Source organism: Diaporthe citri, assembly GCF_014595645.1.
Source record: "Diaporthe citri strain NFHF-8-4 chromosome Unknown scaffold_2, whole genome shotgun sequence".
In the NCBI taxonomy this organism is placed as follows: Eukaryota; Fungi; Ascomycota; class Sordariomycetes; order Diaporthales; family Diaporthaceae; genus Diaporthe; species Diaporthe citri.
In genome coordinates, this window is record NW_025064847.1 from 1787664 (window position 1) to 1801522 (window position 13859).

Here is a 13859-nt window from a genome sequence, read left to right on the forward strand (position 1 = left end):
GTTGTGCCAAGGGCCGCGTAGTGAGGCTGCCGGTCGCGGGCGGTCGCATACCTAGGTAGTATTATAAAGCCGCGTCCCACTTGCACAGAGAAGTACGAATGCCGACCAGGCGGGTCTCAACGGGGGCTTAGAGATGCCCCAGAACTGTTGCTACCGACATGTTCCAGACGTTGAGACAAGAAGTCCGGGGCGATAGGCAGTTTGTTGCTGAGACGACGGGTGCTCCATTCGAAAAGAAATCCCAGGGAAGATTTGCGCGGGTGGCTTGTAATTTATGCAGGGGGAAAAAGGTAGGTGGACTCTGGAGCCCCGGGCCACCCGACAAGTGTAACTAATGATTTAGGGCAGCTGAAATGCACCGGCGAGAAAGAAGGCTGCCAGCGCTGCCTGGAAAAAGGCCTCGCGTGCTTCTATGGCCCCTCGTCTCCTTCAAGTTCCGCCAGGCCCGACACCGCCGGAGCGGCCGGGCCCCAAGCGGCCGTGACACCTCCCGCAACGGCTGAACACTTCACCGGCACGGGCGGGCCAGCTCAGCACGGCAGTGCGTCCGGAACAATCACGGATCCCGGCCCCTGCATGTTCGATAATGATGCTGCACTGTACGAGTTCCTACACGCTGATCCCGACTTCGAGCCGTCCGAACCACCAGCCTCAGACTCTCTCTTCTTCGATACTGTGGGTCTCGTCTCGCCACTCCACGGCGCCATGAGTCTCAGCGATGTTTTTGCCCAAACACAGGCACACTCGCAGGCAGTGGCACCTGAAGGCGCACTAGTAGCGACCGGTCTCTCGTCTACCCTGCCCAACAGCAGCGACAGGCCGACCAGTTCTTCCCTGGATTGCGGGCCGCCCAGGCAGAAATGCGGCTGCTTCGACCTTCTCCGGATCTTTGAGGCCGTCGAGATATATTTGGTCTGGGCCACGCGCGCCTCGGGTCCTGGGAACAAGTCGTTCCGGGTGGATGAGATCCTCTCGTGTCAGAAGGAGGTTCTGGACAGATGCGACTTGCGTCTCCAGTGCAGAGAGCATCCTCTCAAGTCATGGGACGCCATGCTACTGATCTGCATTTGCGACAAAGTCCTCGCCAGCATACTCAAAGTAATGGCAGCTGGCGACGCTGGGCCGGCGCAGAGCCCTCGGCCTCCTTCCTCCTCCGGTAGGAAGCAGTCTTTCCTGGATCCAAATTCGAGCCCTTCCTCGGTAATGGAACAGGTTCTCATCAAGAGGTGAGATGCCCGCCTCTCTGATAATGTCAAACCCCCCACCCCCATAACATGGGCTCATCTCCGCAGTCATTCCGCAGGTCCGGGCTTTGCAGAATGGAGATTCGATGAGGAGGACCAGAGACAGGTCCTCCAGAGCCTTCTGTGCTCTAGGATGACTAAACTCAGAGCGTTTATCCAGAGGCTTGAAGAGGTGGCGAGGTCAAATCATTGGCTGGTGCCTCACATGAGCATGATTCGGGACCTATTAGACCAGATTTCCAGGGCCAGACCTAAACAAGACTGATGATAGATGGTAGAATAGAATTCTCCGCGCTCGGGTGGAAATGGAACGTAGAACAGACAGATATCACTGAAAGGGTAATTTCCTAGAGAACGGATATTCACACTGGTAGAAACAGATGGTACACCGGTATATCGCCAGCACTAAACCAATATACATACCCAATTCGCACACCCAGCACCCACATGCATAGCACCCATACACTTGGCACCCCATTAAGTCCATAAGTTAGGTATATAGGTGTTGGATATATAAGTGTTAGGCGTGTAGATATTAGGCGTGGAAGTGCGCAAAGAGGCTTGGGTGATGAGCTCTGATTAGGTGTAGCTGTGGCGGAAGTAATGTACCGGTGTACTTTCCGTTTTTATAGGTGTGAACATCCGTTCTCTATGGTGGAGGCGGTCGACGGTGACAGTAATGGCCCATGCCCTTGAGGTTATTATTCATACAAGTAGCTGAACACAGTCGGCAGTTTGTAGATTTCTGCCTTCTTCTCTGCAGCCGACCCTAGAATGAAACAACTCTCATGAAGATATGGATCCCCAGGAAGATCACGCATGCACGAACCCCAACGCCCCTCCTTGCGGGCCCTTATCTCAATGCCGAGCCCATGAAGCAGAGCCCTTGCCGTCTTCATGGAGCAGAAAACACCAGGAACCTCACCTCAATCGACTCACGCGGCTTCACGTTTTCACCTGAAACATCAGTGCGAAATGATGTGTGTGGACAGCCTGGGTGGGACGGGTCAGCTAAGACAGTAAATGTAGAAGTCAACATCGTATAAGACACTCACATTTGGCCTCTACATCATCTGACGAGTCGTGAATCTTGAACAGCAGGACCTCATCTTTGGTCTGCTCACTCAGGTAGTACCACTTGTGCTTGGGGCTGTAGACCATGTTGTAGGACTCCCCAGAAAATGTTTCGCGGTAATTGTCCGTGGCAACGAGGTCTCCTGGGCCAACACTCCTCGCATCGCAAAGTGCCAGGGGACAATCCTGCACAGGGTTCTCAATCGGTCTCCAAACACTGTGTGTGTGTGGTATAAGTATCAGCGAGACCTGGGGTTCTTGCGCAGAAGATAACCAGACGACCTACTTGATTGCTCTCCACCGATACTTCAGCAGATGAGGTGCTTCGGCTCCCATGTGAGCAACCACTCTTTCCTCTGCTCGGGCCGGAGTCTGGTCTTTCTTCAATTCAGCGATGGGATCCCCAAACATGTACGGTACCAGGCTCATTGTCTTACCCACATGAACCCTCTCGAATGGTGCAATCCATTCAGTGAAGTTCTTGAAAGCGAGTTCAGCGGTATCCGGGACTCTATCACTGCTGCTTCGCAGCTATGTTAATCAGTATATGGTACGTTATCAAGGGTGATCACCTAAGGGAGGCCTTGGCAGTGCAGGATATTGAGCAACATACCCGATAGTCAAATGTAACAACTTTGGTGGCATCCGGTACCGCCTCGCGCAACATAGCACTCAACATGGGTATATAAGTCTTCTCTATGTTTTCATCATCCCAGATCATGGGAGGCAGCGGATTGTCCCGGACCGCAAAGCCGTGCGTGTCCAGTTTGAAGGTCTCATCGGAGCTGCGGATATCAGCAATACGCTGTTTAGGTGCGAGGGCCAGGGTGAAGTTTTCTTTGGGAATGCCATCTGGTGGGTCAATGGAGTATTGAGCGGGTTTCGAATGCAGGAACTTGGCATCCCACACTATGTGCCTGAGGCTAGCATTCTGATCCTTTGCCATGATGAGCGAAATGCACCGGGAGAAGATCACAGGGCAGTGGGTGGCAGCAAGATGACTGTCTTCCTGCGGGGCCTACCTAGTGGTCTGCATGAATACGCACGCATACTTATAGACCACTCTGCCCGGAATGCTTAAGTGATCGGCGACGTGCTTCCCCATTGATGCAGGCCGAGTGTCTCGGGGCGGCTGAATTGGGCCATCTGCTTTGGTAAGATGTACTCGGGCACCTCCGATAAGTCGTCTCGCCTGGCTTTTCAGCACGTCAGTTGCAGACTCGGCTCCGTGAATGTGCATGATGCGCATTCGATCTGCACGGTTGGAAATGGAAGTCCGGCACCGAGCCTTTGTGGCTCGCACCCTTCCGTACGTTCAGATCAAGTGGCACTGGGTGCCCATTGCCCACCTCTCGTTGCGTAGTCGTTTTGCTGCCCCGATTTTAGTCCACTGTGCCACGACCGACACGACCCCTTTCCTCGCTTCCCAAGAGCAAACCAAGATCCAGTCTGCTTGCCAATGGGTCTCGATTGCACACGTTCAAAGACGCAGAATCTCTAACATCCTAATTAACTTTGGTGCAATACTGCAGGATCCATCTCAGGCCTCATCTGGAAATCTGGCCCCTTTGACTATTGGAGAGCATGTGGTACCTTATCGAAAATAGATCATGGCCGGCACAGGGGCTCTTCTGGTGGGCTGCTGGTGGTATTTTGTGCTTTGTATTGGCGAGATTCGTCTATCAGACGTTCAGAATCAGACTGAAGCACAGACAGCTAGCCGCCCGTGGGATAGTGAGTTGACCCGGACCAGATCAGAGTATAGTTTTCCTATACTGACAGATTGAATGCTTCACCAAATCAGCCCATGCTGCACTCTTGGCTGCTTGGCCACCTGCCCATCGTCGCCCAACTGAAAAACGACATGCCGCCTGACATCAGCTTCATCGCGTTCCATGGATGGCTCGCCAATAACGTGAAGAAATACTTTCCGGAGCTTGACGAGGTCCCACCCGTCGTCTACCTTGACATGTGGCCGTTCCTCAAGTGCCCGGTCGTGGTGGTCTTCGACGCTGCGGCCTCGGCAAGCTTCATGGCCGACCGCTCCCTGCGGAAGCACTCCATCACGAGAGACTTCCTGAGGCCCCTCACGGGTGGTCTGGACATCTTGTCGTCGTTTGGCGAGCCCTGGAAGAAATGGCGCTCGACCTTCAACCCGGGCTTCAGTCCACGCAACGTGGTCCTCATGATTCCAGAGCTGCTGGAAGAGATGTTGACTTTTGCCGAAAATCTGGAGAAGAGTGCCGGCAAGAATGGTTCATGGGGGCCAATGTTCCAGCTGCAGGAAGAGACGACGCATCTCACCCTGGATGTCATATTTCGTGCTTGTGTGTATGTAAATCGACTCCCTACCCAACGATAATTATGGACGTGGTTGGTGCTGATGAAGCAACATTGAGACAGTGGCAAGAGGCTTCACGAGCAGACAAGCCCAAGCGGCACCCCGCTCAAGCGCGCTTTGCTGGACCAGATCCACCTCATGGAGGCAGGTGGCGATGTGGCGCGTTCTCTCCTGAACGTGGGCCACATGCCGTGGCACAAATGGGCCATCAACCGAAACAACCGCGTCATGGAGGACCAGTTCCTGCCGGATGTGGAGAGGTCTCTCGGCCTCGGAAGCTCGGCTTCCAAAAAGACAACTTTGCTCAACCAAGCCCTCAAGCATATTGAAGAGGAAACCGGGCAGAAAATCGCAAGTGTCAGCACGTTGGACAAGGAGTCATACCGGTCTCTCATGAGCAACCTGAAGGTTCTGATGCTAGCCGGCTTCGAAACCACATCGGCCATCTTGTGCTGGATTTTCAAGGAGCTGCAGGACAACCCCGACTGCATGGCCAAGGTCCGCGCGGAGCACGACAGTGCTCTGGGTCCGGACCCGGATAAGGCAGCGGAGATCCTCCGTGAATCCCCACAGCTCCTCAACTCTCTTCCATACACACAGGCTGTCGTGAGGGAGACGTTGAGGATGTACCCTCTCACGTTCGCAATCAGAGAAGGGACGCCCGGTGAGTTGCGTATTGTTTTCCCGGCGGTTTCATGGGCCTCAACCGGCCAATAAAACTAATGATGGTGTCCTCCTGCAAAGATTACTTCCTCACCGTGCCCGGCTCCCCGACCCAGTACCCAACCGGCGGGTTTGCCATCTGGGATGCCATCGGCTGGACGCAGCGGAACCCGGCCCTGTGGCAGCGAGCAAACGAGTTTGTCCCTGAGCGGTGGTTGGCGCCACAGGGCGACGACCTTCACCCCCCAAAAGATGGATTTCGCTCGTTTGGCATGGGCCAGAGAGCTTGTATCGGCCAGGAGCTGACCTTGGTGGAGGCGAAACTGGTTCTCGTCATGTGTGCCCGCAAATTTGACATTGAAGAAGCTTGGGCCGAATGGGATGCCAAACAGTAAGGCGCTCATTTTGTCCACTCACACATTTCACATTTCATCCACACACTCTCTCGCTCTCGCTCTCCATGCTGACGGTGCCGCAGTCCAAACAACCCCAGACACACAGTTGATACTCAGAGGTTATACCCAGCTGGCTTGGGTACAATGCACCCTAAAGACCACATGCCCGTGCATGTTAGGATGCGGAATCACACGTGATTACGCCTTGTGCGATGATTGATGGAGCACTGATTGAGCTCGTTGGATATTTTGACACGGAGCCTCTTGTATTTCGCCAAAAACAAAATGTGTATCTGAAATGTGACTAGAAGCCACAGAATACATCAAAGCGTCCCGTGAACAGCCGTTCACTGTTACTTCCGGTGGTTAGACCCTGCTCGGATATTCGGGACACTGGTGGTCACTGACCATCGTTTAATCAATGCCTTGCAGAAGCTGAAAGTACCATATCACAGATGAGTCCATCTGCATTGAGATAACTTTCGGGCAACAATCCATCCTGTAGTTGAACGACCAAGTGGTAGAGCCTCCATCGGGAGAAAATTCAGTGGAGGCCACCCCTGATTTTGCTCCTTTAAAGGTCAACGTGGCGGTGATCAATTCAGCAGTTCCGGGAGTGCGCCACGCAATTCAAAATCGCTCTTGCTATGACGGCACAGTCGTCCCAGAAGAGCTGGACTTCTTGATATTGGTTGAAAATCAGGTATGAGAAACACCGTGCGTACTTGATCGCATAAGGAGAGTGGCTGCTTTGAAGAACACTTGTGACACTTGATGCATATTGAAAGCTGTGACGTCCCAAAATCAAGGTATAAATTGCACACCAGCCCAAATTTGATGTATGAGAAAACTCATCGCCATATCCCGCCAGACCATCATACAGTATCAATATGGAGCGAGCTAAGTATCTTTTGCATGGCAGGATTCTGCCTGCCAGTAGCCGATTCGATACTGCGAATCTCCTCCTCCAGATCCTCGCGCAAGTCCCTGAGAGCCTGGGCGGTGAAGCTCATCGATCCAGCCTCATGTAGCAGCCGAATTATGAACTCCTTCTGGTTGTTAACCATGTTCCCCGCGACTCGGCGCTGCATCAGAAGATTGTGTAGCTGCTCTCGCACTGTAGAGGCCGCGTGGTGCAGTGCGTGGATAAGCACGAAGCTGTACTTGCCCTCGTCGAGATCCTCAGCGAAGCCCTTTGTCTTGGCGTACTGCGTCACCATGAATCAGCTCAAGTCATAACCGCCAGCCTGTTCCTAATAGATGAAGCGCGGCCAGTGGCAAGGTGCCTGCCTGAGGCCACAGATCGCGGGCGGCCGTGTCGTAAACGGTTTAACAAGTGACTCCACGTACCTGGTCAGACATGAGGTTCGCGTAGTCGTCGCGGATCTGGAAAAACCGCCCAAAGAGAATCATGAGTCTGTCTAGTGATGCAGGTCTGGCTGATGACGTGGACTGTGCAATCATGAACCTCGATAACATTCGGAAAAGGCCACCGGTTTCTGTTCCCAACTTAGCCACAGCACTGATGAAACATACAAATCCATTTGGGTTTGGCCCGACTTACTCCCATCAACCATGCGCAAGTAGTCCTCGATAGTGGGCACCGCTACAAGGTGCGTCCAGTTCAGATCGTAGGACTGTCCGACCAGAAGGCGCTTCAATTCGTCTTCACGTCTCTTGATTAGTAAGAAGCAGCGGTTGAAGGAAGGGTGTGGAAGTTGCAAGCGGCTGCTGGGAGGACCCTACCTAAGACTATTGTCAGCGAGTTTGTGTCGTTTCGTGCCACCGTGCGTGAGATCACGTCAACCATGTGGTAGATGGCCGAGTTGGTCGTCTGCGGCGCGCCAAACACGCACTGCGTCGCCGGTCTGGCTCGCCGCATTGGAGAGTTGTCCTGGACATCATCAAGCCTTTCCAAAGCCGAAGAGGGCCGATGTCAGCTTCTTGTCTTGCTTGCTCTATATGGTTCATGTTCAGGCATGAAAGAGAAGCAGAAGCCCTGAAAAGAATGGCAGGAACCATGTACGGGACGAGGGGAGAGCTCACATGAGCGAGATGTTGTGCAAGTCCCCCACCACCGCCGTGACGTTGGCGACCGCCTGAGGAGGCGCCTCAACCCAGATGTTCAACGCCTGTACTAGCTTATCTCGGACACCTTTCGATTGGGCAGAGTTGATATATTCGAATGGAGCCGTCACGGCCTGTGGTACCGGGCCGACAACGCGAGTCAGCGCCCGAGTGTGGATGGGATCACAGTCGTAACTCATCATGTGGTCAACATACCTCATCCCCTGCCGGAGATATCTTGGTGTCACTCAGGTCAATGACTTTGACCTTCTTGCGGCCATTGACCCTATGTAAGCCGTTGGCTTTGTCCTCTGAAGGGGAAGCTCCTGGCTGCCCCGGTCGCTCATCCTGTTCTTCGGTCCGTTTCGTGGTCGCTGGCTCGATGAGGGGGCCGTTAGCCGCACATCGTGTCTTCTCCAGTGTCATCCATGTTTTGGCGTGCTTCTCGGCACCGCTGCCATTGCAGTCTGGGCTGTTCTGGTGTGTTTCCTTGTCGGCCGACGGCAACATGACACTTCTAGGAACATTGGAGTCCAGTTGCGCTTCGGTTGACATGCTGTAGTTGGACTCCCGAATCATTTCCGCGCTGTCGATCTCTCCAGAGCTCAAATGGTGGTGGTGGCCCACCCCGTTGGACTGGAAATGAAACGAGGGCCTCTCCACCAGGTTCATCTCGCCACTCAGAAAAGGTTTGGGACACGTGAATGTAGACGGCTGCCAACGCCAGGTGAAGGACGATGGTATAGATGATGTCGTTTGTGTTCATGAGGTTCTCGATGCCAGATAGTATTGCAAACTAGGCCTCTGAGAGATACTGTGCTGTGTGAGGGACGTGGTGGAGCTGGGGGCTTAAGGCAAACGCAAGTTGAGCGCTACAGTAAATAGGTCGGTAGCGATCCTGGGTCTGACAGGGCGTGCAATCGGAGCCGAAGGTGCATGTTGGTCAAGTCTAGCCATTTTGGTTACGCCCCGGAACAACGCACATCGGGGGTGTTGTTCGGGAGACAGGGGAGAAATGGAAGACTCGGAGTGTCGGCGTGCAAGTCTGCTCGGATGCCCTTATTCAGCATGGCGAAGGCCTGTCTCGGAAACGGCTTACCGCTAAAGAGATAACCCGCAACGAAACGCTCTCTATTTTCACACATAATACCAAAGGTTTCTTGCTTAAAACGTCATAGACGACGTCACCAGGAAAGCGACAGTGTTGAAGGAGGAGGTGTCGCCAAGACGAAGGACTAGATATTGCCCAAGAGTTGTCCTGGATGATGTGGTCCTCCTGAGCCTGGGGTCGCGTGAAGTGAGGGCAGGCCGTCCGTATTGGCGTCTTTACTTGGAACGATAGATCCATCGCGCGTGTATGGAGATGGCATCGATGATGCGGTGTGAGAATTCAAGGCTTGAATGATTTGAAGTATCTCCAGTCCTCATGGGCTTCGTCGACTGAGGAAAGTAGCTTCAACCGCATTAGCTTGAGGTGCAACCAGAAGACGTGTGTGTCGGCCATGTGTCCTCCATTTACTTCTATAACATTTTTATGATGCTTTGAAACAGGACGTCTGGAGTGGTAAGTCGACTTTTGCTCTTAAGGCGTCATTCACTGGATTTGGTATGTAGGTGTCTCAGGCTACAGTAAGGCTTGGGAGAGCAGTGCCATGAATCTTGTATGCTCCTAGACTTCCCAGCAGACTCCCAACATTCATATCGAAATTTGGTGCAAATTCGTCTTCTCGATACGCAGTGAACATTTATATATCATATCATACCGAGGAGGCGGAAGCCGCTCGGAGCAGAGTCCTAATCCCCCCCCCCCCCCCTCACCCAAAAAAGAAAAGCAAAACCAAAATCAGCGCATGACACCACCGTCTGGATCGTGTCCAGAAACTGTCAATTTACCAGGGGTCGGACTCGCGCTTTTTCAAAACTTCACACTCGCGCCGCGGGCCGCTCAAGCGAAGTCCCACTGCTCGAGGTCAGCGCCAACATTGAGCATGTGCTCCACATCGGGCTCCTTGTCGGTCCTCTCACGCATCAGGATCTTGACCGATGGATCGGGGAAGATGTTCTCATCGGCAAGCATGTTCTTGGGGCGGCCGTTCTTCTTCTCCTCGGGCATGTACTCAAAGTCGTAGCGAAGCAGCATGTGGGCGAACATGAGCTTCATGACCTCGGACGCGAAGAAGCGGCCGGGGCATCCGTAACGCCCGGCGCCAAAGTGAAGCTGTCGAGTATCAATGGTCGTCAGGTCGAAACGGTTCTTGTGCTCCGACTCGTCCGGCTCGCGCTCGAAGCGGAAGGGGTCAAAGGCCTGGGCGTTGCCCCCGGGCACCAGGTCGTCGTCCATCAGGATCGGCTCGGCGGCGAAGCAGAGGTGGGTCCCCACGGGCAGGTAGGTTCCGTCCTTGAGGGTGACGGGCTTGCGGAGATAGCGGTTGAAGGACATCAGGCTGGCCGGGCTCCACCGCTGCGTCTCCTTGATGAAGCTGTCGAGCTTGCGGAGCTTGCTCAGCGTGTTGCGCTGCCAGCCACCGTCTGCCCTCAGGACCTCGACGAGCTCCTCTCGCAGTGGCTTGAAGTACTCCGGGTGGGCGCAGAGGTCGTAGACCGCGTGGGTGGTGGCCATGCTGGTGGTGTGGAGAGCGGCTAGGTTGACCACGAGCTGCCGCAGCGCGAGACTGTCCGGGTCGGCCTCCCAGTCCACGCCCTCGTCCATCATCCACTGCAGCAGGTCGTTGGGCTTCACGTAGTCCAAGTCGTCCGCCTGGGCCTTGCGGCGAGCACGGACTTCTGGTCCAATGATCTTCTCCGCCGTGGCGATGTTGGCATGGGCGCGCCACCATGAGGGTAGCAGTCGCGCAAGCAGCGGGTGCAGGAAGGGCGGGAACATGCGCAGGAGAACGACGGCGCCGCCAACATTCACGTCATAGTCAATGCTGACCTTGATCCAGTCCGGGTCCCGGCACAGTCTGGGCCCGACGAACACTCGCCCCGTGACTCGAGCTACTACCAGAGACAGAGCTTCAAACATAGGCACGGGCACCCACTTGTCTGCGAGCCAAGCCAGGTCAGCATTATCGCAACGAATACTTCAGCTGACTGTGCGGGCGGCAGGGTACTCACCCTTGCAATCCGGTATCTCAACTCTGAGGGCGTCGTCCAGCTCGTTCTTCACCATTGGAATGGTAGAGACGAGGTTGGGTGTCAACTTGTGCTGGATCATGCGGAAGTGAAGGTCGCTTTTCATGATGATGTCTGCGGTGCACCACGATCCGGCCATATTCCGGATTTGGCCGACGCTGGAGCTGCTGTGCGAGTCCGGGAGGTTCCCCAGCTCCTCGAGGTACTTTGGGTTCAAGACGAGGATGTTCGAGTCGTTCCGGATCATGTTGAACATGGCATCCTTGTACTGGAATCCAGAAAAGTAGGTTAGCCGCTGAGTTCCAAAGACGACCTCGAAGACCTTGTCTCTGGCCCACGTGAACAACCTACCTTCTTGTATCCCTCGTACAACACATTCTTTGCGTTGAAGGAGTAGGTCAGTCGGCTGAGCCACTCTGAAATGAACAACCCTCGCTTTCCCACTACGGGAGCCTTCACCAGGTATGGAAACGTTAGGGCGGCATGGAACAGATAGAGGGCGAAAACGCTTCCCCCAAATGTCAGAAGCGTAGACCGTTGGCTGCCCCAGTCGATTCCATCACCCAACGGCGTGGCTGTCTGGTTCATCTTGGCAATTCAAGTTTTTCTGATCAAGGTAAGTCCTCAAAAGCGTGCTCGTTCTCGTGATCACACAGATAATCAAGATGCTGAAGCAATGCGAGAAGGTTGTTGACGGCAGAAGAAGACGTGTCAATGCAAGTATTACCTGCCTATGAAACTGCCCACGAGCAGATGTATAACAAGCCAACACCGAATGATCTATCTTTCTGTGCGACCTGAGATTCAACAGCATGGTGGCCGCTGGCGATCTCGTCTGGGACATCCGGGCGCACCAAATCGAGTTCGGAACAGGCTCCAGATTAGGCATACATGCACCCTGGCAGGTCAGATACTCCTCGGACTTCCCAATCCAGCTGTGATCACCATCTGTGTAGATCAAGCGGACAGACTCATGGGAGTGTGTGTGCTGGCCGACATTGAGATTGCTAACTGATCGGTCATTCCTTCACAGCTCCGACGATGGCAGAAACCACTGCGGTCCCAATCAAAAGCTTCACCAGGACTGGCCACAAAAAACCCACAATTAGTTTTGATGAATCTATTGATGGCATTCTTTCGGGCCACTCACTCCCAAGCCGTTGGCGAGTAGGTTGCGAGGCAGTGCTTCTAGAGATGAATGATGCCGCCCGTTCGCGGCGGCTTAACGACATGTCAACTATCCTGGCGATGGACTGCGCCCGGGCAATTAATATGTGACCGAGCTGGTTTGCATGTGGGGCGCGTCCTCATCTGTTGTGTCTTTTTCAGGTTTCTTTGTGGCACGAGTTAGGCAATTTGGTCATTGATCTCCTCTATCGATCCTAGTCAATTTCCCGCGTCCTCAGATGGCTACTGTCCCGACAGTGGACCCCAGAGCCCGTCCATGCTGGACGCAACCTCGGCCGGCAGCGGCCCCTTCTGAATTGCCTCAATGTTTTGATCAAGGTAGTGCGGCTTGCTAGCCCCAAGGATGATCCCGTCCTCCGGGCCCAGCGATGAGTGGTAAGAGACCCAGCGCAGAGCCGCCTCAATCTTTGAGATGTTGGCTGACTGGAGTATCTTGTCCAGTGCATTGACCGCATCGTGAAGCTCCTTCTTGTCATATTGCAGCTTGGAATAGTGCCCGACGATGTTGTCCTTGGCGAACCGAGTGCCCTCGATCTCGCCCGAGGTCAGCTTGCCTGAGAGGAAACCTCCGCCAAGGGGGCTGTAGGTCCGGTCAGGACAAGGTCTCCGGTCGCGAGCAATACAGGGGGGACTGCTTACCTGTAGGCATTGTAAACGATGCCGTGCTTCCGAAGGGCCGGGAATAGGGAGTCGTGTCCCCTGCAGACAAGGTTGTAGAGACCTTGATAGACAGTGGGCTTGACGTAGCCTTCGCGATCGCAGATGGCAATGAATTGAGTCAACATGTCCTCGGGCCAGTTGGAAACGCCGAGCTAATGTACAATTAGTTGGTCATGGGTCCAGTATTTGGAGCTCTGACCGCGGTCGGTCAGAACTTGGAAGCTTACCTTGTCGAAGATGCCCTTCTTGTGCAGAGCGTCCAGGGTGGCAGCCTGGTCCTCCAGGGGCGTCTCAAAGTCTGCAGCATGGCAGTAGAGGACGTTGAGCTTCTGGCCCCGCATCTGCAGGGCCTCGTAGCTCTTGCTGACCGAGTCCTGGATCTTTGCGGGCTCGAGGCTGCCATTGCCGTCGGCGCTCATGACGAGGATCTTGGTGTCGACGGCGAAGCCCTGGGCCGCGGCGCCCACCTCGCCCAGCAGCTTCTCAGAGGCGCCGAAGTTGACGGCGGGGTACCGAGCTGCGGTGTCGAGCTCTTTGACGCCCGCCCCTTTCAGCCGCTGGAGGAGGTCGCTGACCTCCTGCGGCGTGGCGTAGTCATCGCCAATGCTGGACCCGCCAAAGATGAGTCGTGGGTGTGCTACTGGAGACATGCTGAGGTGAAGCTAGTGATGCAGGTGTGTTGTTGCAGTGGCAGCCAGGAGGACCTCTGGATGATTATGACATGTGTCTGGAGACAAACGAAGGGAGCGGAGGCTGTTAGATGTGCAATGGGTTGTTGGCCTGAGGTGACACAGGCCAGGGATCCGGAACGCCAAAAGAGGATGACCGGTCAGACGACATGGGCGCAGTGCGGATTGTGAGCCGGATGTAAGTACAGTATCTCCAGGGACGATCTTAGCCGCATCTGGCCCGAAACTAAGACACTCGCCGGCCTCGACATCTTCGTGGGACTTCGGCTCAAGGCAAACGGGTTAGCTATGTAGGGACGTCCGAATGGCATCAGAAATAACTCCGTAGCAGGCTTTGTGAGAGAGCATTCGAGGGCTTGGGGATTGAGTGTATATGTATCGACATGTATTTTACCTAGGTAGA

At 54.5% G+C, this 13859-nt stretch overlaps 6 protein-coding genes across 6 annotated transcripts; 2 read left to right on the forward strand and 4 right to left on the reverse strand.

Annotated features, from left to right (window-relative positions):
- Positions 1-158: 158 nt before the first annotated feature.
- On the forward strand, positions 159-1230 carry INS49_006120 (uncharacterized protein; the record flags this gene model as incomplete). The annotated part of the gene is made up of 2 exons (XM_043166895.1): positions 159-290; positions 349-1230. 2 exons carry the CDS (start codon positions 159-161, stop codon positions 1228-1230), a joined length of 1014 nt encoding a protein of 337 aa, XP_043028039.1.
- Positions 1231-1823: 593 nt separating this feature from the next.
- Positions 1824-3264, reverse strand: INS49_006121 (uncharacterized protein; the record flags this gene model as incomplete). The annotated part of the gene is made up of 6 exons (XM_043166896.1): positions 1824-1833; positions 1956-2013; positions 2184-2201; positions 2300-2535; positions 2605-2849; positions 2932-3264. The coding sequence occupies 6 exons, from the start codon at positions 3262-3264 to the stop codon at positions 1824-1826; spliced, it is 900 nt and encodes a 299-aa protein (XP_043028040.1).
- A 918-nt stretch (positions 3265-4182) lies between these two features.
- Positions 4183-5717, forward strand: INS49_006122 (uncharacterized protein; the record flags this gene model as incomplete). Its single annotated transcript, XM_043166897.1, has 3 exons — positions 4183-4649; positions 4722-5323; positions 5404-5717. The coding sequence occupies 3 exons, from the start codon at positions 4183-4185 to the stop codon at positions 5715-5717; spliced, it is 1383 nt and encodes a 460-aa protein (XP_043028041.1).
- Positions 5718-6592: 875 nt separating this feature from the next.
- On the reverse strand, positions 6593-8456 carry INS49_006123 (uncharacterized protein; the record flags this gene model as incomplete). Its single annotated transcript, XM_043166898.1, has 6 exons — positions 6593-6925; positions 7068-7216; positions 7282-7459; positions 7519-7627; positions 7764-7918; positions 8001-8456. 6 exons carry the CDS (start codon positions 8454-8456, stop codon positions 6593-6595), a joined length of 1380 nt encoding a protein of 459 aa, XP_043028042.1.
- A 1273-nt stretch (positions 8457-9729) lies between these two features.
- Positions 9730-11507, reverse strand: INS49_006124 (uncharacterized protein; the record flags this gene model as incomplete). Its single annotated transcript, XM_043166899.1, has 3 exons — positions 9730-10829; positions 10902-11187; positions 11271-11507. The coding sequence occupies 3 exons, from the start codon at positions 11505-11507 to the stop codon at positions 9730-9732; spliced, it is 1623 nt and encodes a 540-aa protein (XP_043028043.1).
- Positions 11508-12329: 822 nt separating this feature from the next.
- Positions 12330-13417, reverse strand: INS49_006125 (uncharacterized protein; the record flags this gene model as incomplete). Its single annotated transcript, XM_043166900.1, has 3 exons — positions 12330-12687; positions 12747-12919; positions 12995-13417. 3 exons carry the CDS (start codon positions 13415-13417, stop codon positions 12330-12332), a joined length of 954 nt encoding a protein of 317 aa, XP_043028044.1.
- Between the last annotated feature and the right edge of the window lie 442 nt (positions 13418-13859).